The sequence below is a fragment of the Oncorhynchus nerka genome, linkage group LG10, assembly GCF_034236695.1.
Source record: "Oncorhynchus nerka isolate Pitt River linkage group LG10, Oner_Uvic_2.0, whole genome shotgun sequence".
In the NCBI taxonomy this organism is placed as follows: Eukaryota; Metazoa; Chordata; class Actinopteri; order Salmoniformes; family Salmonidae; genus Oncorhynchus; species Oncorhynchus nerka.
This window is the reverse complement of record NC_088405.1, coordinates 86,233,909-86,261,575: the sequence shown is the minus strand read 5'-3', so window position 1 is coordinate 86,261,575 and position 27,667 is coordinate 86,233,909. Positions and strand designations below refer to the sequence as shown.

Below are 27,667 nucleotides of genomic sequence, written 5' to 3'. Positions count from 1 at the left end.
GGGGGAGAGAGAGAGAGAGAGACAAGGGTGTGAGACAATGACAAAAAAAAGAGAGTTGTCACCCTTTTGTTCTGACTCCTCTATTTTAAACGTAACCTTTATTTAACTAGGCGAGTCGGTTAAGAACGAATTCTTATTTACAATGATGGCCTACCGGGGAACTGTGGGTTAACTGCCTTGTTCATGGGCAGAACGACAGATTTTTACCTTGTCAGCTCAGGGATTCGATCCCAACGCTCTAACCACTACGACACCTGCCGCTCCATTATCTGTAAGGAACAGTGTCTTGTGTTCAGGATCACCCTGACCAGTCCAGCTCTGGTCTAAACATATTTGCATTCACACTATCATGCTGGGCATCTGTGCATTTGTGTGTGTGTTTGTGCATTTGCTGAATAAAACACACACACACACGCTAATAAAGTCAGATGTTCAGTCACTGTGTATGGCAAAAGCTTCAGGTCACACACACACACACACACACACACACACACACACACACACACACACACACACACACACACACACACAGCAAGGTGAGCCGATGACTTTGGCAGCAGGCACTGAGGCTGCTATTCCCTCTGCAACCTGCTGGAACCACACCGTTTCACCCACAACCAAATCATTACCACACAGCATCAGCGTCCACATTATGAATGCAGCCAGAATGAACTCTGGGTTCGAACACACAGAATGCCCTATTAATAAATGCCTGAATAACTCAGGCTCCCACCCAGCAAAATAGGCCAAGGTACAGACAGTTTTAGTAGCTTGATACCTGCATCCTGCCTTAAGGAGGCTGCCTATAAACCTTGTTTCAAATCAATTGTAACTGAGAATATCGTATATAACTTTTTTTCACCCCCGGTTTCTGTTCTACAGGACATTGTCACCTGACAGACTTCAACATCGCTGCCATCGTCAAAGACGATCTAAGAGCCACATCTATCGCAGGGACAAAACCCTACATGGGTAAATAACTACACTAACTTATACCACTGAGCTAATGGAATGATGACACAGCTCAATGCTACAGTACTGCATCTTCCTAGTTCCAGAGGAACTATATCTACCTCCCTTCCAATGTGGATGCTCATGTTCCTTAGATGTTCTTCTTCTCAGACAGGATCAATATTGTTCCTTCTGCTCTGGGGGTTTCGATGCAAAGTAATAGAATTACAGACGGATTAGAATGTGGAGTTCATTGACCCTGGGTCCTCGGTGACCGGTGAGTCTCGTCCAACATGATTAAGAGGCGTGACTGATGGACCAGTTAAGTGGGACTGACGCAGAGAAAGCAGGAGGGAACAGATGAGATATAGGCTGGAGGGATGGAGGAGGAGAGGATGTTTAAAAATTACTCTTGACCATTTGGGTCCAGATGATCTATAATTCAATATTTCATATTCCAAGTTTTCAGATAGTGGGGCTCTCCAGGAAGATGAATTTAGTTGTCTGAAGGACCTGAGACCTATTTACAGGGTGGGCTTCGAAGTGCTCAGTTCTATGACAGTTTTATGTAAGCTGTTAGTAGCAGTTTTGATGGGTTCCATTTGAAAGTTTGTTTTATCAGTACTACCACTAATTCAGTCTCCAGCCTTGTTGTGTAATAATAACAGCTGTTTGGCCTCTCTCTCTCTCTCTCTCTCTCCCTCCGTCTCTCCCCTCCTCCCTCCCCAGCCCCGGAGCTGTTTCAGCCACACCAGGGGACACATCCTGGCTACTCCTTCTCTGTGGACTGGTGGTCTCTGGGTGTCACTGCCTACGAGCTGCTGCGAGGACAGGTACAGAAACACAGTTCAGCACATCCCGGCCTGTGAATAACGCATCCTAAAACCTACAATACATGATTTTCCTGCTCCTAGAATAGCCCTTTAAGTAAGAGAAGAAGGGACTGTAACAACACCTTTCTCTCTGAGCCCTTGAGGTGACCCCTTAATATAACCATGGAAATAAAATACCCGTCTGGCCCAGCTTCACTGTTCAGATGGGGGTGTGATTACCGTAGCCTGGTCCTAGGTCCATTTGTGTTGTTTTGCCAACAGATCAGGGACCAGGCTATGGTTACCCTGGTGCATTTATTTAGTTAAGAGAGGAAAAGACAGGTAGGGGAGGGACTACCACTAAGCCCCTGCTGGGTACTTGACAGGATCAGGCTGTATAGCAGCCCTCTGAGCCCTCTCTCCTCAGGCCTTGCTGGACTTTGAGCCCCGTCTCCCCAGCTCTCCTCAGGCCTTGCTGGACTTTGAGCCCCGTCTCCCCAGCTCTCCTCAGGCCCTGCTGGACTTTGAGTCCCGTCTCCCCAGCTCTCCTCAGGCCCTGTTGTGCTTGACTATCAGTGGCAGCGAGCCCTGGTGTCCCTAAAGCACCACACATCAATCACTGTCACAGCCCCACCCATCATCTATCCAAAACACAGGAAAATGGTCTCTCCCCTGAGAGAGAGAGAGCGAGAGAGAGAGAGAGAACAGAGCATAAGGCTGATCTGTTCTGGTCTACTACTAGACCTGGAAACCCACATTTAGACTTTTCTCTTCAGGCAGTTTGATGGACTTCTGCATGTATATCTGTATATATGAGGACCCGGTGACCTCGACAACCTCTGTGGAATAATAATGCTACGTCTTGGTCCTCCAGAGGCCGTACATCATGCGTTCCAGCATGCCGGCCAATGAGATCCTCCAGATGTTCCACAAGGTCAACCCCAGCTACCCCATGGCCTGGTCTCTGGAGATCAAGTCTCTGCTCAGAAAGGTACAGAAAGATCTACAGACTTACTATAGGTGCCTGGTGACCTTAAATTGAACCCCTACATTCCCTGAATGAATCATACATTGTTATTATACTGTATCTTATTGAAAATTGGTGACCTCTGGACCAAGACCTTGTTTACTTGAACTAGAGTTATATTTGACCACTATATTCCTTGAATGACTAATATTGTTAATACATACTATGCTGATTGATTTGTGGGTCATAGATGCCATCTCCTTTGGTTATAATAGTAAACCTACAAGGCTACTGTAAATGATCAGATTCTATGTTGGTCATTCTTCACTGCAGTCATACTGTTGCATAGCTCAGTGCTCACATAGCCTACCACCACACCCCTCATCTACATTCCTGTGGTGCATGTGGTGTGTGTCAGATGTGCTTGCTTTAAAGCTCAGAAATGTTCCTCTCCCCAAATCCTGTCCTCTCCTCTTCCTCCTGTTTCTTCTTCCTGTCCTCTCCTCTTTCTCCTGCTCCTCATCCTCCTGTAATCTCCTCGGCCTCCTGCTACTCCTCTTCTCCTCCTCCTGCACCTCCTCTTACTCTTCTCTAGTTGCTGTGTATTGACGTGCACCAGCGAGTGTCCTGCCTGGCTGAGCTACAGGAACTGGACCTGCTGTCTGACGTCAACTGGGACTCCGTGCTCAACAAACAGCTTCCCCCCGGCTTCATCCCCAACGTGAGTCAGACCACAACAACGCTCCCACAACGCTCCCACAACGCTCCCACAGCCCAGACAGACAAGCACGTCCAGACGGCCCCCTGCTGGTCTGAGAAGACTGTTACTGGTTATTAGAGCTCAAGTCTCCCACACGCACACATACACACTGCCTCAGCACCTCCTCAGGTGTTAGGGAGCAAGTGTTTGACAGGCAGGTAAAATTATGCATGCAAGGTAGTGGCGTCATCAGATGCCATGCAGGAGGTCAAGCTGTTCCGTTGGCATGGTAACATTTGGTGCCAGGGAGCGGAGCATCTTCTGCTTCAAACATTGATTCAAGAAGACTACTTTGAAGTCAGTCTCTATCAGGTGCAGACTGATAATAACACTAGCGTCAGTCATCGGTTAAAGATGCATTATAAAGGTGTTGTTTCATTTCAGCCAATAGTTTTGAAAGTAACGCTCAAGAGCCAAAACGGGTCCCCGAAAAATTGTCCACAATTGTGTATAACGTCATCCATTTCGTATGATATGTTACATCCTGCATGATCTCGGTTAACCCTGAAGTAATATTTTGCGTAATTTGGTCAGCTGCGTAATTAACTTCTGAGCCTATACATGTTAGAAATTGAGAGTTCCAGCATTTTGCCAAGTCTCCACCCTTGCAAAAGGAAAGTCTTAGCCCCCCCTTGTGGGCACACGTGCGAAGCACTCGAAGCAAAGCAGTTTAAGTACCGCCTTCGCCCAATCCTGATACATCCATATAAGCTGTCAGGCAAACCCAAAGACCAGAACTACTGCAGCTCGTTATCTCACACATCCCATTCAGTCCTGGGAGATTCTTTGGCCTACACACAGTAACTTCAATTCGTACAATATGTTACAATATGTTTTTAAGTGCATAAAATCCTGTTCAATCTCTTTAACAATACATCTGTTAGGACACGTTAGTAGCTGGAAATGAAAGGATCTGATTCCCTATAATAGTGTCTGATTATAGAGTGAATTCCCTGTAATGATGTCTGATTATAGAGTGAATTCCCTGTAATGATGTCTGATTATAGAGTGAATTCCCTGTAATGATGTCTGATTATAGAGTGAATTCCCTGTAATGATGTCTGATTATAGAGTGAATTCCCTGTAATGATGTCTGATTATAGAGTGAATTCCCTGTAATGGTGTCTGATTATAGAGTGAATTCCCTGTAATGGTGTCTGATTATAGAGTGAATTCCCTGTAATGATGTCTGATTATAGAGTGAATTCCCTGTAATGGTGTCTGATTATAGAGTGAATTCCCTGTAATGGTGTCTGATTATAGAGTGAATTCCCTGTAATGGTGTCTGATTATAGAGTGAATTCCCTGTAATGATGTCTGATTATAGAGTGAATTCCCTGTAATGGTGTCTGATTATAGAGTGAATTCCCTGTAATGGTGTCTGATTATAGAGTGAATTCCCTGTAATGGTGTCTGATTATACAGTGAATTCCCTGTAATGGTGTCTGATTATACAGTGAATTCCCTGTAATGGTGTCTGATTATAGAGTGAATTCCCTGTAATGGTGTCTGATTATAGAGTGAATTCCCTGTAATGGTGTCTGATTATAGAGTGAATTCCCTGTAATGGTGTCTGATTATAGAGTGAATTCCCTGTAAAGGTGTCTGATTATAGAGTGAATTCCCTGTAAAGGTGTCTGATTATAGAGTGAATTCCCTGTAATGGTGTCTGATTATAGAGTGAATTCTCTGTAAAGGTGTCTGATTATAGAGTGAATTCCCTGTAATGGTGTCTGATTATAGAGTGAATTCCCTGTAAAGGTGTCTGATTATAGAGTGAATTCCCTGTAATGGTGTCTGATTATAGAGTGAATTCCCTGTAACGGTGTCTGATTATAGAGTGAATTCCCTGTGGTCACTACATCGGGCCAGTCAGGAGAGATGGGGAGGGTCGATGGACTGAATGGACAGCCTCTCTCTCCAGAATAAAAGCTTCATCCTCTGTTCCTCTTCCAGAGGCGGAGGCTCAACTGCGACCCCACCTTTGAGTTGGAGGAGATGATTCTGGAGTCTAAACCGCTGCACAAGAAGAAGAAGAGACTAGCCAGGAAGACCAGAGAGCAGGGTTCTGACGGGTCCCCCCAGGTAAAGCCTCCCCTAACAACAAACACATGCCTCTCAATGGTTCCATCCATTCCACAGGTCACCATCTGTGTATCCATTTGGCTCGGCGGCAGGTGATAAGTAGCCTTTTAGTTTGACCAGAGTGGCGTAATGAAAGAGGCACATTTGTCATCCGAGTAAATTACCAACGTGGACGTTCCGTGCATGAGGGAGAAGAATAATGCAATCACTCTCTTTCTCTATTTTCTTTTTTCTCTTGTTCACTCTCTCACATAAATCAGACATGTCCTCTGGGTGTTTACACAAAGGTTAATTTGATCCCCCAGTAAAAGAGGCCTGATGGTGGGGGTGAAAAACACACACACACACACACACACATGGTTAATAAAAAGAGCTGGAAAGGTTGGCGTCAGTGATTTCATTAAAGGTGGGCATTCATCAAGCGTCCTCCTCCATTTATGGGCAGCAGTGCTGCTCTTTACTGGACAGGCCTGGCCGCTGCTAATGATGCCCCTGGTTCTGGTTCACTACAACACTACTGTGTGGATGCTCTATCAGACGTGATAGACAGTCCAACAACCAGTCAGCATGATCTTCTACTCCTGTCCTGTCCCTTCTTCTCCTCTTCTCTCTCCTCTCTCCTTTTTTTTCTCTCCTCCCTCCTTTCTCTCCTCCCTCTTCTTGTCTCTTTCTCCCTCCTTTTATTTCTTATTCTTATCCATATTTTTTAAACTGCACTGTTGGTTAGGGGCTTGTAAGTCAGCATTTCACTGTAAGGTCTACTACACCTGTTCTATTCCACGCATGTGACTAATACAATTTGATTTTATTTGATTTCTCTTTCCTCCCTCCTTTCTCTCTCTTCCCTACTTTCTCTCTCCTCACTCCTCTATTTCCTCTCTCCTCCCTCCTCTTATCTCTCATCCCTCCTCTTATCTCTCTCCTCTTTCTTTCTTCCTTCCTTTCTCTCTCCTCCCTCCTTTCTCTCCTCCCTATTTTCTCTATCTTCCCACCTCCTTTCTCCATCCTCTCTCTTCCCTCCTTTCTCTCTCCTCCCTCCTCCTTTCTCTCTCTCCTTCCTCCTTTCTCTCTCTCCTTCCTCCTTTCGCCCTCCTCTCTCTTCCCTCCCTACTCTCTCTTCCCTCCTTTCTCTCTCTCCCTCCTCCTTTCTCCCTCCTCTCTTTTCCCTCCCCCCTCTCTCTTCCCTCCTTTCTCTCTCTCCCTCCTCCTTTCTCTCTCTCCCTCCTTTTTCTCTCTCCCTCCAACTTTCTCTCTCCTCCCTCCTCCTTTTATCTCTACTCTCTACTCTCCCTTATTTATTCAGTACCCGAGGACTGTCTCTGTTGCCATCCCAGTGTGAGTGAGTGAGTTACAACAGCCTTTAATGGGCTTTTAAATGTTGTTTACCCAAGAAGAGGTGCCCATGAATTCACATGAGTGGAGGGACCTTTTTGGCTAAACAGGAGCTACTTAACGCATCACATGTCTAGAGTCGATGTGCAATAATAAGCCAGACTTGGCCCCAAATTGAGTCAAGTTTTATGAAAGCTGACAACTGTTATGGTGAAGCCCAAGTGGATCTCAGCATGGTTAATCTTGCAGTGCTTCAGAAAGACACAATGCAGACTGTTCTTCACTGGGTTCATGGCTTAAAGAGTGTGTTGGACAAATCTGGAAAAATAGAAGCATGACCCTTACGGAAAAACCACATGAATTTCACGTGATCACGTGTTTCACACGTGATTTTATGTCACATTAATGTGATAATATTTTACTGTACAAGGCATAATTAATTGTATATTAATTTAATTTAAACAATCCTGATTCCCTGTATTGTTACAGCTAAATAAAGGTCTTGTTCCCGGTTTGTTAAAGGGACGTCCCCAAGAAAGATTTTTAAACGCTGTGCCATGGTCCCCTGGAGGTTTTTGTCTAGTTGCGGTGCAAATATAGTAAATCTAAAACATGTTACTGTATTGTTACAGCTAAATAAAGGTGTTAATGTTAAGGAACAGTATGCTGCTGTATGGTGATACATTTTCAAATCAAATCAAATCCAATTTTATTTGTCACATACACATGGTTAGCAGATGTTAATGCGAGAGTAGCAAAATGCTTGTGCTTCTAGTTTCCGACAATGCAGTAATAACCAACGAGTAATCTAACCTAACAATTCCACAACTACTACCTTATACACACAAGTGTAAAGGGATAAGAATATGTACAGTACATAAAGATATATGAATGAGTGATGGTACAGAACAGCATAGGCAAGATGCAGTAGATGGTATAGAGTACAGTATATACATATGAGATGAGTAATGTTGGGTATGTAAACATTATATTAAGTGGCATTGTTTAAAGTGGCTAGTGATACATTTTTACATCAATTCCCATCGATTTCCATTATTAAAATGGCTGGAGTTGAGTCAGTGTGTTGGCAGCAGCCACTCAATGTTAGTGGTGGCTGTTAAACAGTCTGATGGCCTTGAGATAGAAGCTGTTTTTCAGTCTCTCGGTCCCTGCTTTGATGCACCTGTATTGACCTCGCCTTCTGGATGATAGCGGGGTGAACAGGCAGTGGCTTGGGTGGTTGTTGTTCTTGATGATCTTTATGGCCTTCCTGTGACATCGGGTGGTGTAGGTGTCCTGGAGGGCAGGTAGTTGCCCCCGGTGATGCGTTGTGCAGACCTCACTACCCTCTGGAGAGCCTTATGGTTGTGGGCGGAGCAGTTGCAGTTGATTTCTTGGGACTCAACATCACTTGGGCCATATAAGATGGCGCCGGAGAAGAAGGCAGACGTTTTACGTGCCCCCACCCATTGTGTTTTTTTATTTGTTTATTTGCGTTGTTTGTAACTTGTTTTTTTACTTATTTTGTACATAATTTTGCCGCTACCGTCTCTTAGGACCGAAAATAACTTCTAGACATCAGGACTGCGATTATTCACCACGGACTAACAGCATCCACACTGAACTAAACATGAGTAGAGCTGCCGCTTTCAAGGTGCGGAACTCTAACCCGGAAGCTTCTAAGAAATCCTGCTATGCAAATAACACTGAAACATGCATGAGAGCACCAGCTTTACCAGAAGACTGTGTGATCACGCTCTCCGCAGCCGATGTGAGTAAGACCTTTAAACAGGTCAACATTCACATGGCCGCAGGGCTACACGGATTACCAGGAAGTGTACTGTGAGCATGCGCTGACCATCTGGCAAGTGTCTTCACTGACATTTTCAACCTGTCCCTGTCTGAGCCTGTAATACCAACATGTTTTAAGCAGACCACCACAGTGCCTATGACCAAGAACACTAAGGTAACCTGCCTAAATGACGACCGACCCGTAGCACTCACGTCTGTAGCCATGAAGTGCTTTGAAAGGCTGGTCATGACTCACATCAACACCATCCTCCCAGAAACCCTAGACCCACTCCAATTTGCATACCGCCCCTACAGATCCACAGATGATGCAATCTCTATTGCACTCCACACTACCCTTTCCCACCTGGACAAAAGGAACACCTATGTGAGAATACTATTCACTGACTACAGATTAGCGTTCAACACCATAGGCCCTCAAAGCTCATCACTAAGCTAAGGACTCTGGGACTAAACACCTCCCTCTGCAACTGGATCCTGCAATTCCTGATGGGCCGCCCCCAGTTGGTAATTGTAGGTAACAACACATCCGCCACGCTTATCCTCAACACAGAGGGCCCTCAGGGGTGCTTGGTCAGTCCCCTCCTGTACTCCCTGTTCACTCATGACTGCACGGCCAGGCATAACTCCAACACCACCATTTGCCGATGACACAACAGTGGTAGGCCTGATCACCGACAACGACGAGCAAGCCTATAGGGAGGAGGTAAGTGATCTGGCTGTGTGGTGCCAGGACAACAACCTCTCCCTCAACATGATCAAGACAAAGGAGATGATTGTAGACTACAGGAAAAAAAGGGCCGAGCATGCCCCCATTCTCATCGATGGGGTTGCAGTGGAGAAGGTTAAGAGCTTCAAGTTCCTTGGTGTCCACATCACCAACAAACTAACATGGTCCAAGCACACCAAGACAGTCGTGAAGAGGGCACGACAAAACCTATTCCCCCTCAGGAGACTGAATAGATTTGGCATGGGTCTTCACATCCTCAAAAGGTTCTGCAGCTGCACCATTGAGAGCATCCTGACTGGTTGCATCACTGCCTAGTATGGCAACTGCTCGGCCCCAACTGCAAAGTGCTATAGAGGGTAATGCAAATGGCCCAGTACATGACTGGGGCCAAGCTTCCTGCCATCCAGGACCTCTATACCAGGCGTTGTCAGAGGAAGACTCTAATAATTGTCAAAGACTCCAGCCACCCTAGTCATAGACTGTTCTCTGTGTAGGTGTCCTGGAGGGCAGGTAGTTTGCCCCCGGTGATGCATTGTGCAGACCTCACTACCCTCTGGAGAGCGTTATGGTTGTGGGCGGAGCTACAGGCGGTGATAAAAGTTTGTGAGTGCTTTTGGTGACAAGCCAAATTTCTTCAGCCTCCTGAGGTTGAAGAGGCGCTGCTGCACCTTCTTCACCACGCTGTCTGTGTGGGTGGACCAATTCAGTTTGTCTGTGATGTGTATGCCGAGGAACTTAAAACTTTCTACCCTCTCCACTACTGTCCTGTCGATGTGGATAGGGGGGTGCTCCCTCTGTTGTTTCCTGAAGTCCACGATCATCTCCTTTGTTTAGTTGACGTAGAGTGTGAGGTTATTTTCCTGACACCACACTCCGAGGGCCCTCTGTTAAAACAGCCACCACTAACATTGAGTGGCTGCTGCCAACATACTGACTCAACTTCAGCCACTTTAATATTGGAAAAATGTATCACTAGCCACTTTAAACAATGCCACTTAATATAATGTTTACATACCCTACATTACTCATCTCATATGTATATACTGTACTCTATACCATCTACTGCATATTGCCTATGCCGTTCTGTACCATCACTCATTAATATATCTTTATGTACATATTCTTTATCCCTTAACACCTGTGTGTATAAGGTAGCTGTTGTGGAATTGTAAGGTTAGATTATGCGTTGGTTATGACTGCATTGTCGGAACTAGAAGCACAAGCATTTCGCTACACTCACATTAACATCTGCTAACCATGTGTGTATGTGACAAATAAAACTTGATTTGATATGTTTTGATTTCTAAAGTCCGTATCATTTACAACTAAAGTTGCCAAATAACTCTAAATCTAATGTATATGATCTGTTTCAAATGATGCCTTTCACCCTCAACACCCTCACTTCGTATGTGCACTCAGGGCCAGCCTGAGGATTACAGGCGCTGCATGGTCAATCTGATGTCTGCATTGGCTGTGTAGCCTAAGGGCGTTCATACTTCTTGCGTTTCACGGAGCATTGCGCAACTGTTGAGCAGAGCTGTTGTGAAGGAGGTTGTCAAGGAAGAAAGTTTGTGTTCATACAGGACCTCCCGCCCCCACCTACGTTCAACCAATCATGTCAATGTGGAGCTATACAGAGCCCTCCGCATTGTTACACCATTTCTAGAGGCACAGAGCTCAGTTTGGCCATTGCTTCACCATTCATACAGCGCCTCCGACCACATTTTCAGATCAAGCATAAATTGGCTCTTAGGCAGATGGACGAGGGCAGGATTTTCTGAGCTAAACTGATCAAGACGCACTGTGAGAAGAAGTGCCCACTTTGTCAAAAGCAGGGAAGCAAAATATGAATATTGTCCATTCCCAGTGCACCTCTCCAGTGTTCTGTTGGAGAGACGGTAAAAAATATCATCTAACATAAACATGTGCTGACATGTTAACAAACATCATATTCTAAAAACAGTACAGGTCAAATTAAAATGGACAATATGGAATGGACAGTCAGGCTACTCTGTCCAGGAGTTTCATCCCCGTGGTCTAAATTGTCATTAATCATAGAAAAAAATGCAATACTTCTGTAGTTCCCATTGTGTCAACACATTGCAAATAGTCACAGGATAACTCCTGATAAAGTTGGATAGCTGATATTCAGAGCTTAAAGAGCCAAATGTATTAGTCACAGGAATCAGGACTAATAAAGCCAATGCAATGTTTTACAAACAGTGGCCCTATCACATGGACCGGCATTCATGAAATGACATTGCGGGCAGATATGGTAGGCTACACCGCAGTAAGCGCTGACCAACGTCAATGTCTTTTGGATGTCCTGTCCAGACTGGCAGTCTTTTTTTTGTGTTTTACCAATTGTAGGCATACCACATAGAAGGGCATTGCTAAAATGACATTTCAGTTGACACAGTAGGCTATGAATCACTGAATCAAGGATAACTAGGAATAAAGTATATTGTCTGCTAAATGAACAAGCCGGGCCAGATAAAATACAGTTTTCCAACTCTGTTCTTATGAAATACATTTTCTTCATATCCTAATGTTTCTTTAGACCTGCCTAAAATAAAGAATGGATTTATTGTGATGGTGTGTATTAAATAGATGTATTATACTTTTTAAATGTAGGCGTTCCAAAGGCCTGCATCAACGGCTTTCGGGTTTGTGGAGGCCTGGAGATGCTAAATGTGTTTATGTTAATTACCGTGTCAATTACTGTGAGACCGGCAGTATTTTGCATGACAATAACCGTCTGACAAAATTTCATGCCGCCACAGTACTACCCAGAATCAAGTAAATAATTGTCCAATTATCACCACCGATGTAACATCACCGTAAAACTAGCAGTGCACAAGGACACTTGAACATAGACAAGATTCATTCACACCAACGGAATTTCTCCATAGTTTTGAAGTCGAATAACTTTCTAACAATACTGTTCACCACCTTGGAAATGAAACCTCAAGCAGTAGGCCTCCCAGTTCCATTTTGTCAACCATAATAAAAACATGGTGAGCGGCAGGTAACAAAGGTTCGAATTCCAGAGCCGACTAGGTGAAAAGCACCCTAATTGATCCTGTGAAAGTCGCTCTGGATAAGAGCATCTGCTAAATGACTAAAATGTCAAATGTAAAAATAGTCCCTCCATAAATGATTTTTAACTGGAAGTGCACTTCACTGAATGTATTTTTAAACAAAACCAGTGAAGCATTCATTTTTTCCCATACCTTTCTAAAATGGGAAAACAGCATTGTGTGTGTGTGTGTGTGTGTGTGTTAGTTTATGAGGGGCCTCATGTTGAGTGGAGGGAGGACATACACTTTTCCTGTCTAAAGTTCGGAGAGATAGAGACAGAGAGACAGAGAGAGAGAGAGAGAGAGAGAGAGAGAGAGAGAGAGAGAGAGAGAGAGAGAGAGAGAGACAGAGAGAGAGACAGAGAGAGACAGACAGAGAGAGACAGACAGACAGAGACAGAGAGAGACAGAGAGAGGGGATGTGCATAATGTGTACCCATTTCTTAAGCAGTGCAGATCAATATTGTATGAAAGGCAGGCGGGGCACTGCCCTAATGTCTGGCCCAGTCTGCTGCTGGCTCATTAACTCAGTCTCTCTCTCTCTCTCTCTCTCTCTCTCTCTCTCTCTCTCTCTCTCTCTCTCTGTGCTCCTCTCCCCTTCCTCCCCTCTCTATTTCTTCCTCCCCATATTCTGTTCTCCTCTTTCTGCCTTGCTCTCATCCTCTTAACTTCTGTCTCCCTCCCTCTCTCTCTCTTCCCTCCCGCCCTCCCTCTCTCTTTCCCTTCTGAATCCTAGCTGCTGTTGAAACCATAATGAACAGTATAATTAGTTGAATTAAATCACAGACGATGTAGTGAGGAATTGGACTCGTGTTTTCTTGGGAACAGCATAAATAGGCCCATCTTTCCATCCTCCATCCTCCCAACCTCGCTACACTCTATGATCATGTCACTTTAACTGCTGTCACTTCCCTTCTCTTCACCCTCAATTAACCCGATCAGAATAGTTGTCAGTTCTGATCAACACTTTGATATTGATGTGTTGAAGTATTCAGTGGTACTGTAGTTTTTGTCTGGTTCTATAACTAAGAGAGAATCCCGGATGGTCAGAACCCACAGTACAGAAGTCAAATAGTTATTATACACAATGATGTTACTGATTGCTGTCTTGAGCCTATAGCTGTACAATTGAAATATACAATGACTTTAATTGTGTCTCTACCAGCCTGGCAATCAGCCAATAGAAAAGTCCCCTAGGTTTAATTTTGTAAAGTGTTAAATGACACGTTTTATCAAACAGCAGGGCACAATTAACTTCTGAACTCCCATTTAACAGCAGAAAGGGAGAGATTTACCCACAGGTTAAGTGATATTGTTATTCACAGGCTGTCCTTCGCAAGCTATACCTTTGGCTCTTACAGTCTCTCTCTGGGCCCACTGTCGTTTCCAGCACCGTGCTGTTCTGCCTGGCTACCTTGTTGGTTCCCCAAGGGATCCTTGTTCTCCAGGTGGAAAGCTCACCCCATCACACCCCTGTCTGGCTGACTGGCTGACTGGATGTCTGTCTGTCTGCCTGTTTGCATGTCTGTTTAGAAGTCTGTATGTCTGTCTGCCTGTCTGTCTGCATGTCTGTATGTCTGTCTGTCTGCATGTCTGTCTGCCTGTATGTCTGACTGGATGTCTGTCTGTCTATCTGTCTGCCTGTATGTCTGTCTGCCTGTATGTCTGATGAGATGTCTGTCTGCCTGTCTATCTGTATATCTGTCTATCTGTCTGCCTGCCTGTATGTCTGTCTGCATGTCTGTCTGCATGTCTGTCTGCCTGTATGTCTGACTGGATGTCTGTCTGTCTGTATGTCTGTCTGCCTGTATGTCTGACTAGATGTCTGTCTATCTGCCTGTATGTCTGACTGGATGTCTGTCTGCCTATCTATCTGTATGTCTGTCTGTCTGCCTGCCTGTCTGGCTGTATGTCTGTCTGTCTGCATGTCTGTCTGACTGGATGTTTGTCTGCATGTATGTCTGCCTGTATGTCTGCATGTCTGTCTGCCTGTCTATCTGTATGTCTGTCTGCCTGTCTGTTCCCATGCTTGGGTGGGGGAGGTGGTGCTTAGCATCTGTACAGGAGAGTAAGCAGTAAAGCAACACACACTGAGATCAAATCACATTTTATTTGTCACGTTTCCTAAACAACATGTGTGGACTTAACAGTGAAATGCTTATGTCCCCTTCCCAACAACGCAGAGAGAAACAAAATAGAGAAATAATAGAAAATTAATAATAAATAAGCAATGAGTAACAATAACTTGGCTATACACACAGAGTTTATAGAGACATACCCCAAGAGACTTGCAGCTGTAATTTCTGCAAAAGGTGGCTCTTCAAGGTATTACTTTGTGGGGGTGAATAATTATGCTCAAGTTTTCTGTTTTTTTGTCTTACTTCTTGTTTGTTTTACAATAAAAAATATTTTGCATCTTCAAAGTGGTAGACATGTTGTGTAGATCAAATGATACAAACCCCCCCAAAAAATCCATTTTAATTCCAAGTTGTAAGGCAACAAAATAGGAAAAATGCCAAGGGGTGAATGCTTTCGCAAGCTACTGTACCCATCTCTGTCTGTCTGTATGTCTCTCGCTCTTTTACTATCTCTCTCTATCCATCTCCCTCTGTCTCTCTTCCCTCTCTCTGTCTGTCCATCTCCCTCTGTCTCTCTTCCCTCTCTCTCTATCCATCTCCCTCTGTCTCTCTTCCCTCTCTCTATCCATCTCCCTCTGTCTCTCTTCTCTCTCTCTGTCTGTCCATCTCCCTCTGTCTCTCTTCCCTCTCTCTCTATCCATCTCCCTCTGTCTCTCTTCCCTCTCTCTCTATCCATCTCCCTCTGTCTCTCTTCCCTCTCTCTATCCATCTCCCTCTGTCTCTCTTCCCTCTCTCTGTCTGTCCATCTCCCTCTGTCTCTCTTCCCTCTCTCTCTATCCATCTCCCTCTGTCTCTCTTCCCTCTCTCTGTCTGTCCATCTCCCTCTGTCTCTCTTCCCTCTATCTCTATCCATCTCCCTCTGTCTCTCTTCCCTCTCTCTGTCTGTCCATCTCCCTCTGTCTCTCTTCCCTCTCTCTCTATCCATCTCCCTCTGTCTCTCTTCCCTCTCTCTGTCTGTCTATCTCCCTCTGTCTCTCTTCCCTCTCTCTGTCTGTCCATCTCACTCTGTGTCTCTCTCTATACCTGGTTCTAAGATGCATCCTTTGTCCTGATTTTGTCCACATTCTTATTGTGCCCACATTTCCAGACAGGTGTAGATGATTAAAAGACACATTGTGTTCTGATTGAGTTCAGATCTTCCTGACCACCTTCGTAGGTAGTCAGGCACTCATTGTGTCTGGATATCTTACAAATGTAGACGGATCTGGACAGTGAAACCATTTAAATCCTCATTGTCCTGTCTTCTAAAATCATTGACACGTGGCACCATTGACTTATAGCATCAATATCGGTTGACAGAATAGCTGTCAAATAAATTGCTTTCAGGGAGTGACAGGGAAATGTGGTCACAATGCAGACACAGTGGGCGGATAAGAGACACATTTTGATACCATGTGTAAACATGTTCCTGACAATGTGGGCACAATGTATAAACAAGGCTTCTGTGTGAATGTCACCCCATCTCTCTCTCTCTCTCTCTCTCTCTCTCTCTCTCTCTCTCTCTCTCTCTCTCTCCGTGCTCCACTTCTCTTGTTGGCTGTCTGCCAGGGACTGGCACCCCACTGTGAAAGCACCTGTACTAGCTCTCCAGGCTGTCTGCCAGGGACTGGCACCCCACTGTGAAAGCACCTGTACTAGCTCTCCAGGCTGTCTGCCAGGGACTGGCGCCCCACTGTGAATGCACCTGTACTAGCTCTCCAGGCTGTCTGCCAGGGACTGGCACCCCACTGTGAAAGCACCTGTACTAGCTCTCCAGGCTGTCTGCCAGGGACTGGCGCCCCACTGTGAATGCACCTGTACTAGCTCTCCAGGCTGATTGCCAGGCCTGTACAGGGGGTCAAGAAACTTACGGTGGAAGTCGTCTAAGGTCCAATCGGGCCCAAGCAGTCTGCCTAACACCAACCCAGTGCCCAGAGAGGGCGAGAAACTGTCATAACACCGGCAAGGCTGCCAGGATAGGTTGTCACGGAGATGTTGTTGTTCTCACGTGATTAACATCACTAAATGTGTGACACTGTTTCAGTGTAGGGCAAGTGGTCCTCTGAGAGAGATACTGGCTGTCCTTTAAAATGAGCAAAACTTCATTAATCTTTCTACAGTGCTTGTTCTCCCCCTTCTTGTCCCAAGTATCAACAACCATTATCTGGGTCATAGGATAATCTTTACTGTCTTAAAAAAGATTCTGTCTGTCTGTCTGTGTGTGTGTGTGTGTGTGTGTGTGTGTGTGTGTGTGTGTGTGTGTGTGTGTGTGTGTGTGTGTGTGTGTGTGTGTGTGTGTGTGTGTGTGTGTGTTCTTAAACCTTTTAATTTCCCAGAACGGTCAGCTCCAACAGCGCCTGGACAATGTGGAGAGGGACTTCCTCATCTTCAACAGAGAAAGGTTGGACACTCAGTTTCTAATGAGAGAACTTATTGTATGTCCTAACAGAGATATACACTGTATAGTCTACTGAGAACACTCACTATGTACACTACCGTTAAAATGTTTGGGGTCACTTAGAAATGTCCTCGTTTTTGAAAGAAAAGCACATATTTTGTCCATTAAAATAACATCAAATTGACCAGAAATACAGTGTTGACATTGTTAATGTTGTAAATGACTATTGTAGCTGGAAACAGCAGATTTTTAATGGAATATCTACATAGGCGTACAGAGGCCCATTATTAGCAGCTATCACTCCTGTTTTCCAATGGCACGTTGTGTTAGCTAATCCAAGTTTATAATTTTAAAAGGCTAATTGATCATTAGAAAACCCTTTTGCAATTATGTTAGCACAGCTGAAAACTGTTGTCCTGATTAAAGAAGCAATAAAACTGTCCGCCTTTAGACTAGTTGAGTATCTGGAGCATCAGCATTTGTGGGTTTGATTACAGGCTCAAAATTGCCAGAAACAAATAACTTTCTTTTGAAACTCATCAGTCTATTCTTGTTCTGAGAAATGAAGGCTCTTCCATGTGAGAAATTGCCAAGAAACTGAAGATCTTGTACAACGCTGTGTACTACTCCCTTCACAGAACAGCGCAAACTGGCCCTAACCAGAATAGAAAGAGGAGTGGGAGGCCCCGGTGCACAACTGAGCAAGAGGACAAGTACATTAGAGTGTTTAGTTTGAGAAACAGATGCCTCACAAGTCCTCAACTGGCAGCTTCATTAAGTAGTACCCTCAAAACTCCAGTCTCAACATCAACAGTGAAGAGATGACTCCGGGATGCTGGTCTTCTAGGCAGAGTTCCTCTGTCCAGTGTCTGTATTCTTTTGCCCATCTTAATATTTTATTTTTATTGGCCAGTCTGAGATATGGCTTTTTCTTTGCAACTCTGCCTAGACGGCCAGCATTCCGGAGTCACCTCTTCACTGTTGATGTTCAAAACAGGAGTGATAGCTGCTGATAATGGGCCTCTGTATGCCTATGTAGATATCCCATTAAAAATCAGCCATTTCCAGCTACAATAGTCATTTACAACATTAACAATGTCTACACTGTATTTCTGATCAATTTGATGTTATTTTAATGGACAATTTTTTGTATTTTCTTTCAAAAACTAGGACATTTCTAAGTGACCCCAAACTTTTGAATGGTGGTGTATGTCCTACATAGATATATAGTCTACTGAGAACAATCATGATATGTCCTACATAGATATATAGTCTACTGAGAACAATCATGATATGTCCTACATAGATATATAGTCTACTGAGAACAATCATGATATGTCCTACATAGATATATAGTCTACTGAGAACAATCATGATATGTCCTACATAGATATATAGTCTACTGAGAACAATCATGATATGTCCTACATAGATATATAGTCTACTGAGAACAATCATGATATGTCCTACATAGATATATAGTCTACTGAGAACAATCATGATATGTCCTACAGAGAACAATATATAGTCTACAGAGATATGAGAACAATCATGATATGTCCTACATAGATATATAGTCTACTGAGAACAATCATGATATGTCCTACATAGATATATAGTCTACTGAGAACAATCATGATATGTCCTACAGAGATATATAGTCTACTGAGAACAATCATGATATGTCCTACATAGATATATAGTCTACTGAGAACAATCATGATATGTCCTACATAGATATATAGTCTACTGAGAACAATCATGATATGTCCTACAGAGATATATAGTCTACTGAGAACAATCATGATATGTCCTACAGAGATATAGAGTCTACTGAGAACAATCATGATATGTCCTACATAGATATATAGTCTACTGAGAACAATCATGATATGTCCTACATAGATATATAGTCTACTGAGAACAATCATGATATGTCCTACAGAGATATATAGTCTACTGAGAACAATCATGATATGTCCTACATAGATATATAGTCTACTGAGAACAATCATGATATGTCCTACAGAGATATATAGTCTACTGAGAACAATCATGATATGTCCTACATACATACAGTGGGGCAAAAAAGTAGTTAGTCAGCCACCAATTGTGCAAGTTCTCCCACTTAAAAAGATGAGAGAGGCCTGTAATTTTCATCATAGGTACACTTCAACTATGACAGACAAAATGAGAAAAAAAAATCCCAGATAATCACATTGTAGGATTTTTAATGAATTTATTTGCAAATTATGGTGGAAAATAAGTATTTGGTCACCTACAAACAAGCAATATTTCTGGCTCTCACAGACCTGTAACTTCTTCTTTAAGAGGCTCCTCTGTCCTCCACTCGTTACCTGTATTAATGGCACCTGTTCGAACTTGTTATCAGTATAAAAGACACCTGTCCACAACCTCAAACAGTCACACTCCAAACTCCACTATGGCCAAGATCAAAGAGCTGTCAAAGGACACCAGAAACAAAATTGTAGACCTGGGAAGACTGAATCTGCAATAGGTAAGCAGCTTGGTTTTAAGAAATCAACAGTGGGAGCAATTATTAGGAAATGGAAGACATAGAAGACCACTGATAATCTCCCTCGATCTGGGGATCCACGCAAGATCTCACCCCGTGGGGTCAAAATGATCACAAGAACGGTGAGCAAAAATCCCAGAACCACACGGGGGGACCTAGTGAATGACCTGCAGAGAGCTGGGACCAAAGTAACAAAGACAACCATCAGTAACACACTACACCGCCAGGGACTCAAATCCTGCAGTGCCAGACGTGTCCCCCTGCTTAAGCCAGAACATGTCCAGGCCCGTCTGAAGTTTGCTAGAGAGCATTTGGATGATCCAGAAGAAGATTGGGAGAATGTCATATGGTCAAACTCAACTCGTCGTGTTTGGAGGACAAAGAATGCTGAGTTGCATCCAAAGAATACCATACCTACTGTGAAGCATGGGGTGGAAACATGCTTTGGGGCTGTTTTTCTGCAAAGGGACCAGAAAGAATGAATGGGGCCATGTATCGTGAGATTTTGAATGAAAACCTCCTTGTCATCATGACAATAATCCCAAACACACCGCCCGGGCAACGAAGGAGTGGCTTTGTAAGAAGCATTTCAAGGTCCTAAAGTGGCCTAGCCAGTCTCCAGATCTCAACCCCATAGAAAATATTTGGAGGGAGTTGAAAGTCCGTGTTGCCCAGCAACAGCCCCAAAACATCACTGCTCTAGAGGAGATCTGCATGGAGGAATGAGCCAAAATACCATCAACAGTGTGTGAAAACCTTGTGAAGACTTACAGAAAACGTTTGACCTCTGTCATTGCCAACAAAGGGTATATAACAAAGTATTGAAAGTATTAAACTTTTGTTATTGACCAAATACTTATTTTCCACCATAATTTGCAAATAAATTCATTAAAAATCCTACAATGTGATTTTCTGGATTTTTTCCCCCTCATTTTGTCTGTCATAGTTGAAGTGTACCTATGATGAAAATTACAGGCGTCTCTCATCTTTTTAAGTGGGAGAACTTGCACAATTGGTGGCTGACTAACTACTTTTTTGCCCCACTGTATATAGTCTACTGAGAACAATCATGATATGTCCTACATAGATATATGTGTGTTCTTAAACCTGGTGGCCTACATTAACACCAAAATGTGGCACCTGCTGTCGCCCCCGATTTCTTTTTAAAAATTGTGCAGATTTGATGTCCTCTACTTATGAGTTTCAATGTGGGTTGCCAAAGAACTGTTACATCCTTCTAATAAAATCGGCAGAGCAGTTAGGCCTAAATTAAATGGCTGAAGGCAAAAGTATTGGGCCACAGTCAACATGACATATTTACAGCAACGGCTACGATAATGAATCCTGTATGTGTCCCCTACTGCTGAGTAACTCCTTGAATGTATGTAACATGATAGAATTTGATGAAAACCCTTTTTAATTTACATATCAATACCAGATAGCAAAACATTTAGCTTTTGTGGGTTTCACCTGATAGGTCAAAGAAGGCTGTAGTGGGAACAGAAGCAACAGGCCTCACCACGACAGAGAAGAACAAGGCTATTGAAGACGGACAGAACAACAACGTGGACCCGGCAGCCTACATATCAGGATAGTGGACTACGGCTTTAGCCCGAAGTTGCTACGTGTATCTTGCCGCAGCTTGTAGATCAACACCCAATCTCCCACTCTCCCTCTGCCGCCGGCCGGTGTAGGCACTCAGATTGACCTTTAACCTTGACACATTCCCCAACAGCCAGCCACTATACCCAGACTGCTGGAGGTCACATAAACTACTACTTTACAGAGTGAGTGGCACCTGACCTAGAGCAGACAGACCCTGGCTCGTTCTTTTTTCCTAGCCCAGGGATGTGGCCTCTCAGTGGTCACCCCTTCTTACACTCTGTCCTACCCTGACTTGGTCTGACTTGGCCTGATGCACCATGATCCCCTGGAGCTCCCCTCCCTCCACCAAGTCAGCCAGGCCCAGAAAATGATTTGCCTGCCAACCCAGCAGGAAGCAGAGACAGACAGGATACAGCCACCATGCCTGCTAATCTGAGGCTAGGCTCAGGCCAGGAAGAACATGAAGCCTGATGTTGACAAATAGGATACTATGTCTGCAGTACATGAAAACAGAGAAAGGGGGTGTAAGTTGCCTCACAAAAAATGAATAATAATTAGAGATGAGATATACTGCCTTTGTTTTCAAGACACCAACCACAGATTCCTCTTGGAATACAAAGGGAACCACTGACTTCAGCAGAGACAGAGTTTACTTAATGTGTCTCTGTGATGACGTTAGGCATCACTTGTGCCTCTCAAGCAAACCAAGATGACGGGTACTTGACATGGACATTTGGGATATAAATATTTATAGATAAATAGATATTTATTGTCTGTTCCGCACAGAAAATAGCTTTGCACACGCTTCTCCATTAATCGTAGAGGTCAAAGTGTAGTGTCTGAATTCTCTTCTGTTTAATATAGGGGTGCCGTATAGCTACTACTGTATATGACACCTGCTTGGTTTCCCCATGCAGACAATGATAATCATATATGTAGTCTAATTGAAGTCACCTTCCTGTTGTTCAATATGTGCTTGAAAATAGCTTTGCCAGTCTTTTGACCCTTTCTGCAATACAATTACATATTATCCAAGGCTTTCCCTGTCCCAGGTTATCACATCTCCTATTGGCACCTTTATAACAATCATTATCGGTACAGATATTCTAATTATTGTAGGTTTTGATAAATGTATGTCATTCAAGGGCCCAATGAAAGCAGAGTTGTAAAATGAGTACTCTATTTGGTTTTTCATTTGTTGTCACTGTGTGGAATATTACCTGTAAATGTGGTCAAGCAGCGATTATAAAAGTTGTGCCTTAATGTAATACCTTATTATTTTATTAAATACACAAAATGAGCAGTTAGGTAACATCTGGGAATTCAAAAGGAAAAGTTCACCAGTGTTTTTTTTTTGCTATTGAAAAGTAGCACAGTAATAAAGTGCTTTAGGGGTTACCTAACTAACTGCTTGTTTGTTTGTTTTTGTTTGAATAAATAGCCAGATAAGAACTGTGGCCTTGTGTGGATTTAGCAACAGTTGGAGGGATTGTTTAAAAAGACTGAAAAACATCAAAAGAGGAAAAAAAGTTGCATTCATCTCCTCCTGTGCAGACTGCATTGTGTCATACCACAGCACTTCCCAATCCTATTACCTGGAGCTGTGCCCCTCTATATGGAGTATAGTGGTTATGGTGGGTATGGGATCTCTATATGGAGTATAGTGGTTATGGTGGGTATGGGGCGGCAGGGTAGCCTAGTGGTTCGAGCGTTGGACTAGTAACCGGAAAATTGTAAGTTCAAACTGAGCTGACAAGGTACAAATCTGTCGTTCTGCCCCTGAACAGGCAGTTAACCCACTGTTCCTAGGCCGTCATTGAAAATAAGAATTTGTTCTTAACTGGCTTGCCTAGTTAAATAAAGGTTAAATAAAAAATTAAATAAATAAAAATATGGAGTATAGTGGTTATGGTGGGTATGAATCTCTATATGGAGTATAGTGGTTATGGTGGGTCTGTACCTCGATATGGAGTATAGTGGTTATGGTGGGTCTGTACCTCTATATGGAGTATAGTTGTCATGGTGGGTATGAATCCTGTAGTTGTAGAGCTGTCTGGCTCTTCCTAGAGGGGAAGTCAAGAGCATACCAATCACACTACTGACTGAGTGGGAATCATCATCTCCTGGAGCACATGGAGAGAGGATGAGAGAGAAAAGGAGGGGAGATTGAGAGAGAGATATGGGGGAAAGAGAGTGGAGAAAAGAGAAAGGAGAAAGGAGAGAGAGGAGGTGTTGAGAGAAAGAGGGAGGGAGAAAGAGAGTTGTGTACATAACCTGTGAAAACGAGGTGATGAGTTTGCCAGAGAAATAGCTCAGAGGGTTATTAACCCTCAACTACACTAGACCTGTCATTGAGGGTTAAACACTAGACCTGTCATTGAGGGTTAAACACTAGACCTGTCATTGAGGGTTAAACACTAGACCTGTCATTGAGGGTTAAACACTAGACCTGTCATTGAGGGTTAAACACTAGACCTGTCATTGAGGGTTAAACACTAGACCTGTCATTGAGGGTTAAACACTAGACCTGTCATTGAGGGTTAAACACTAGACCTGTCATTGAGGGTTAAACACTAGACCTGTCATTGAGGGTTAAACACTAGACCTGTAGTTGAGGGTTAAACACTAGACCTGTAGTTGAGGGTTAAACACTAAACCTGTAGTTGAGGGTTAAAAGCTAGAATTAATGATGGCAGGTAGATAAACAAATGCATTTATGATTGGTTCCATCTCTATGCTTGGTGTGTGATCAATTTTCTATTATGTACTACAATGAAACACTGCCACCTGGTGTTTGTGAGTAGTCTACTTAAACACATTTTACCTTGGCATCAAGGGCAGTTTATTTAGTCCCTGCCAACAGTAGACTGAGAAAACAGGATTTAGTTGTACTGAGATGTCAAAGACGTGAAATGAAATATGGTGTTTACAAAAATCCTTTCACCTTTAATTTATTTATGTCTATGCTAATCCAGTAATCTATTTCAAATAAAGATGAGGATAAGAAAATGTGGTCACGACTCATTGTGTGTACAATGGTAGTATTTGTGCCATGCCGAGGGTTGGATGAGTCCGTGTAAATGATGTGTCACTGATATGTTGGAACTGAGGTAAGCACTACTGAGAATGTACTGTTTTTTAAAGTATTGGTTTTGCCCTTTATGCCTGAATTGGCACAGGGGAACCACAGAACACCCACAATAAAATGATCTAGAGAGAGGGAGAGGGAGAGAGAGAGCTGTGTGCTCTCTGTCTCTCTAGAACACTCTTATGTTGTGTGTAAATCCCTCAGTAGCCTTAACAGCTAGCTATCTGGATGAGTGACAGGGCTCTAACACATTAAGGACCTTATCACTGTGAGCCAAAAGGACAAACTGATGAAAACAGTGATAAATCAGACCCATACACAGCACTGGGTGGGACAGAGACACACTGGAGAACGGCACCAAAGAGAATAGGCTAAGTATAGCACCCCCCAGACTACCCATACAATCAAGTGTAGTCCCGTGGAAACAGGAAGCACAGTTTAGGCTTGATTTGTTTGTCTGATGTGTTTTTATGAGAGGGCTTGGGTGCACTTCCTCCTCCAGATTTGGCTCCAGTATTTGTTATTACAGATATAAGATCTTAATTTGATTACCATGTCCGCAATGCAGGAAATGTAAAACTTGTAGTGTATTTCATGTTTAAAAAGGCATCTGAAGTTTGTAATTTCCACTTTGACATTTCAGACTTGATTTTCCCTTACGAAGAATCAACCCCTACAAAAATGTCCATGAATTATAATCCACATAATAATTCAAATTTCCCGTTGCTGCAGGATTATTTTCCTGTTGTAGCAAACTGACTCATATTAAGATCCTACATCTGTACAAAGAATGGTGAGCTCAACAAGTAATTTGGGGGTGAACCATTTTAGCCACTGTTTCCTTAGTGAATAGCACTGTATGCTTCAAAGCTGTGCATGCGCTGAGGTTTTGTCTTAGGGCACTTTCAGGCCTTTATGTAGCCTGTGCTATGCACCTCTCATTATTTCTGAGCTCCTTCACCCCTTAGAAAAACAGAGGTTATGTTCAGAGCTGCTTAGGTCATTGTGCACTACAGCCAAAGTCGTGCTGCCTGTATCTGATTATTAACTCTCCTATACTGAAGGACAAACAGGTATTGTAATCTAGACGGGTTTTGGTTCTACCTCGGCCTTGATACTAAAAGCTGTAGTATCAGTCGTTGATCTTGCCAGATATGAAGTCAAAGCTATAGTCCTTGAGTCGCAAACCCAGATATCATTATGTGACCTCTCTCTCTCTCTTCCACCTTCAATCGGCAGCGTAGCCTAGTGGTTAGAGCGGTGGACTAGCAACCGCAAGGTTGCGAGTTCAAACCCTCGAGCTGACAAGGTACAAATCTGTCATTCTGCCCCTGAACAGGCACTTAACCCACTGTTCCCAGGCCGTCATTGAAAATAAGAATGTGTTCTTAACTGACTTGCCTAGTTAAATAAAGGTAAAACAAATATATAAAAAAATAAAAATCGTGTTCCTCAGCAGATGAAGGAGGAGACATTACCTGTTAATACAGCAGTTACATGCTTCATGTGGTTTTCCCATTCACTGCAACTCTGACTGTGGCCAACTTCTCCCCAGATCCCCTTCAAGACAAACACCCATCACTCTTCCATGGTGGGCTCTGAACTGATCCATCACTCCTCCATGGTGGGCTCTGAGCTCTGAACTGATCCATCACTCCTCCATGGTGGGCTCTGAGCTCTGAACTGATCCATCACTCTTCCATGGTGGGCTCTGAGCTCTGAACTGATCCATCACTTTCCAACATTCACAGGGTAATCTGGGTGTTTCCTTGAATGAGATACACTGAGTCTACAAAACATTAGGAACGTCGTACTATTATTGATCTGCACCCCTTTTTGCCCTCAGAACAGCCTCAGTTGGTTGGGCCATGTACTCTACAAGGTGTCAAAAGCACTCCACACAGATACCTGCCCATGTTGACTTCAATGCCAAGTTGGCTGGATTTCATTTGGATGGTGGACCATTCCTGACACACAGAAGAAACTGTTGAGCGTGAAAAACCCATTGCCGTTCTTGACACACTCAAACCAGTGCACCTGGCACCTAATAACATAGTCACTTTTTTATGGAACCGTTATTTAACTAGGCAAGTCAGCTAAGAACAAATTCTTATTTACAATGACAGCCTACCCTGCCCAAACGACACTAGGCCAATTGTGCACCGACCTATGGAACTCCCAATTACAGCTGGATGTGATACAGCCTGGAATCAAACCAGGGACTGTAGAGACACCTCTTGCACTGAGATGCAGTACCTTAGACCGCTGTGGTACAGCCTGGAATCAAACCAGGGACTGTAGAGACACCTCTTGCACTGAGATGCAGTACCTTAGACCACTGTGATACAGCCTGGAATCGAACCAGGGACTGTAGAGACACCTCTTGCACTGAGATGCAGTGCCTTAGACCGCTGTGATACAGCCTGGAATCAAACCAGGGACTGTAGAGACACCTCTTGCACTGAGATGCAGTACCTTAGACCACTGTGATACAGCCTGGAATCGAACCAGGGACTGTAGAGACACCTCTTGCACTGAGATGCAGTACCTTAGACCGCTGTGATACAGCCTGGAATCAAACCAGGGACTGTAGAGACACCTCTTGCACTGAGATGCAGTACCTTAGACCACTGTGATACAGCCTGGAATCGAAGCAGGGACTGTAGAGACACCTCTTGCACTGAGATGCAGTGCCTTAGACCGCTGTGCCACTCGGGAGCCCACTTAAATATTTTGTCTTGCCCATTCACCCTCTGAATGGCACACATACAGTTGAAGTTGGAAGTTTACATACACCTTAGCCAAATACATTTAAACTCAGTTTTTCACAGTTCCTGACATTAAAACCTAGTAAAAATGCTCTATCTTAGGTCAGTTAGGAGCACCACTTTAATTTAAGAATGTGAAATGTCAGAATTATAGCAGAAATAATTATTTATTTCAGATTTGATTTCTTTCATCACATTCCCAGTGGGTCAGAAGTTTACACACTCAATTAGTATTTAGTAGCATTGCCTTTAAATGGTTTAACTTGGGTCAAACGTTTCAGGTAGCCTTCCACAAGCTTCCCACAATAAGTTAGGTGAATTTTGGCCCATTCCTCCTGACACAACTTGTGTAAATGAATCAGGTTTGCTCGCACACGGTTTTTCAGTTCTGCCCACACATTTTCTATGGGATTGAGGTCAAGGCTTTATGATGGCCACACCAATACCTTGACTTTGTCCTTGAGCCATTTTGCCACAACTTTGGTAATATGCTTGGGGTCATTGTCCATTTGGAAGACCCATTTGTGAACAAGCTTTAACTTCCTGACTGATGTCTTGAGATGTTGCTTCAATATATCCACATAATTTTCCTGCCTCATGATGCCATCTATTTTGTCAAGTGCACCAGT

At 43.6% G+C, this 27,667-nt stretch overlaps 1 protein-coding gene across 1 annotated transcript in view; it reads left to right on the top strand.

The window, feature by feature from the left end:
* Positions 1-23,349, top strand: part of LOC115136201 (serine/threonine-protein kinase 32A-like) — a 97,036-nt gene extending 73,687 nt beyond the window's left edge. The window contains exons 7-13 of the mRNA XM_065023894.1: positions 883-972; positions 1,681-1,784; positions 2,638-2,754; positions 3,326-3,451; positions 5,447-5,575; positions 16,980-17,044; positions 21,055-23,349. Of these exons, the coding sequence (XP_064879966.1) occupies positions 883-972; positions 1,681-1,784; positions 2,638-2,754; positions 3,326-3,451; positions 5,447-5,575; positions 16,980-17,044; positions 21,055-21,172 (749 nt within the window). The 3' untranslated portion in view covers positions 21,173-23,349. The remainder of the gene's footprint in view (positions 1-882; positions 973-1,680; positions 1,785-2,637; positions 2,755-3,325; positions 3,452-5,446; positions 5,576-16,979; positions 17,045-21,054) is intronic.
* The last annotated feature ends 4,318 nt before the right edge of the window (positions 23,350-27,667 follow it).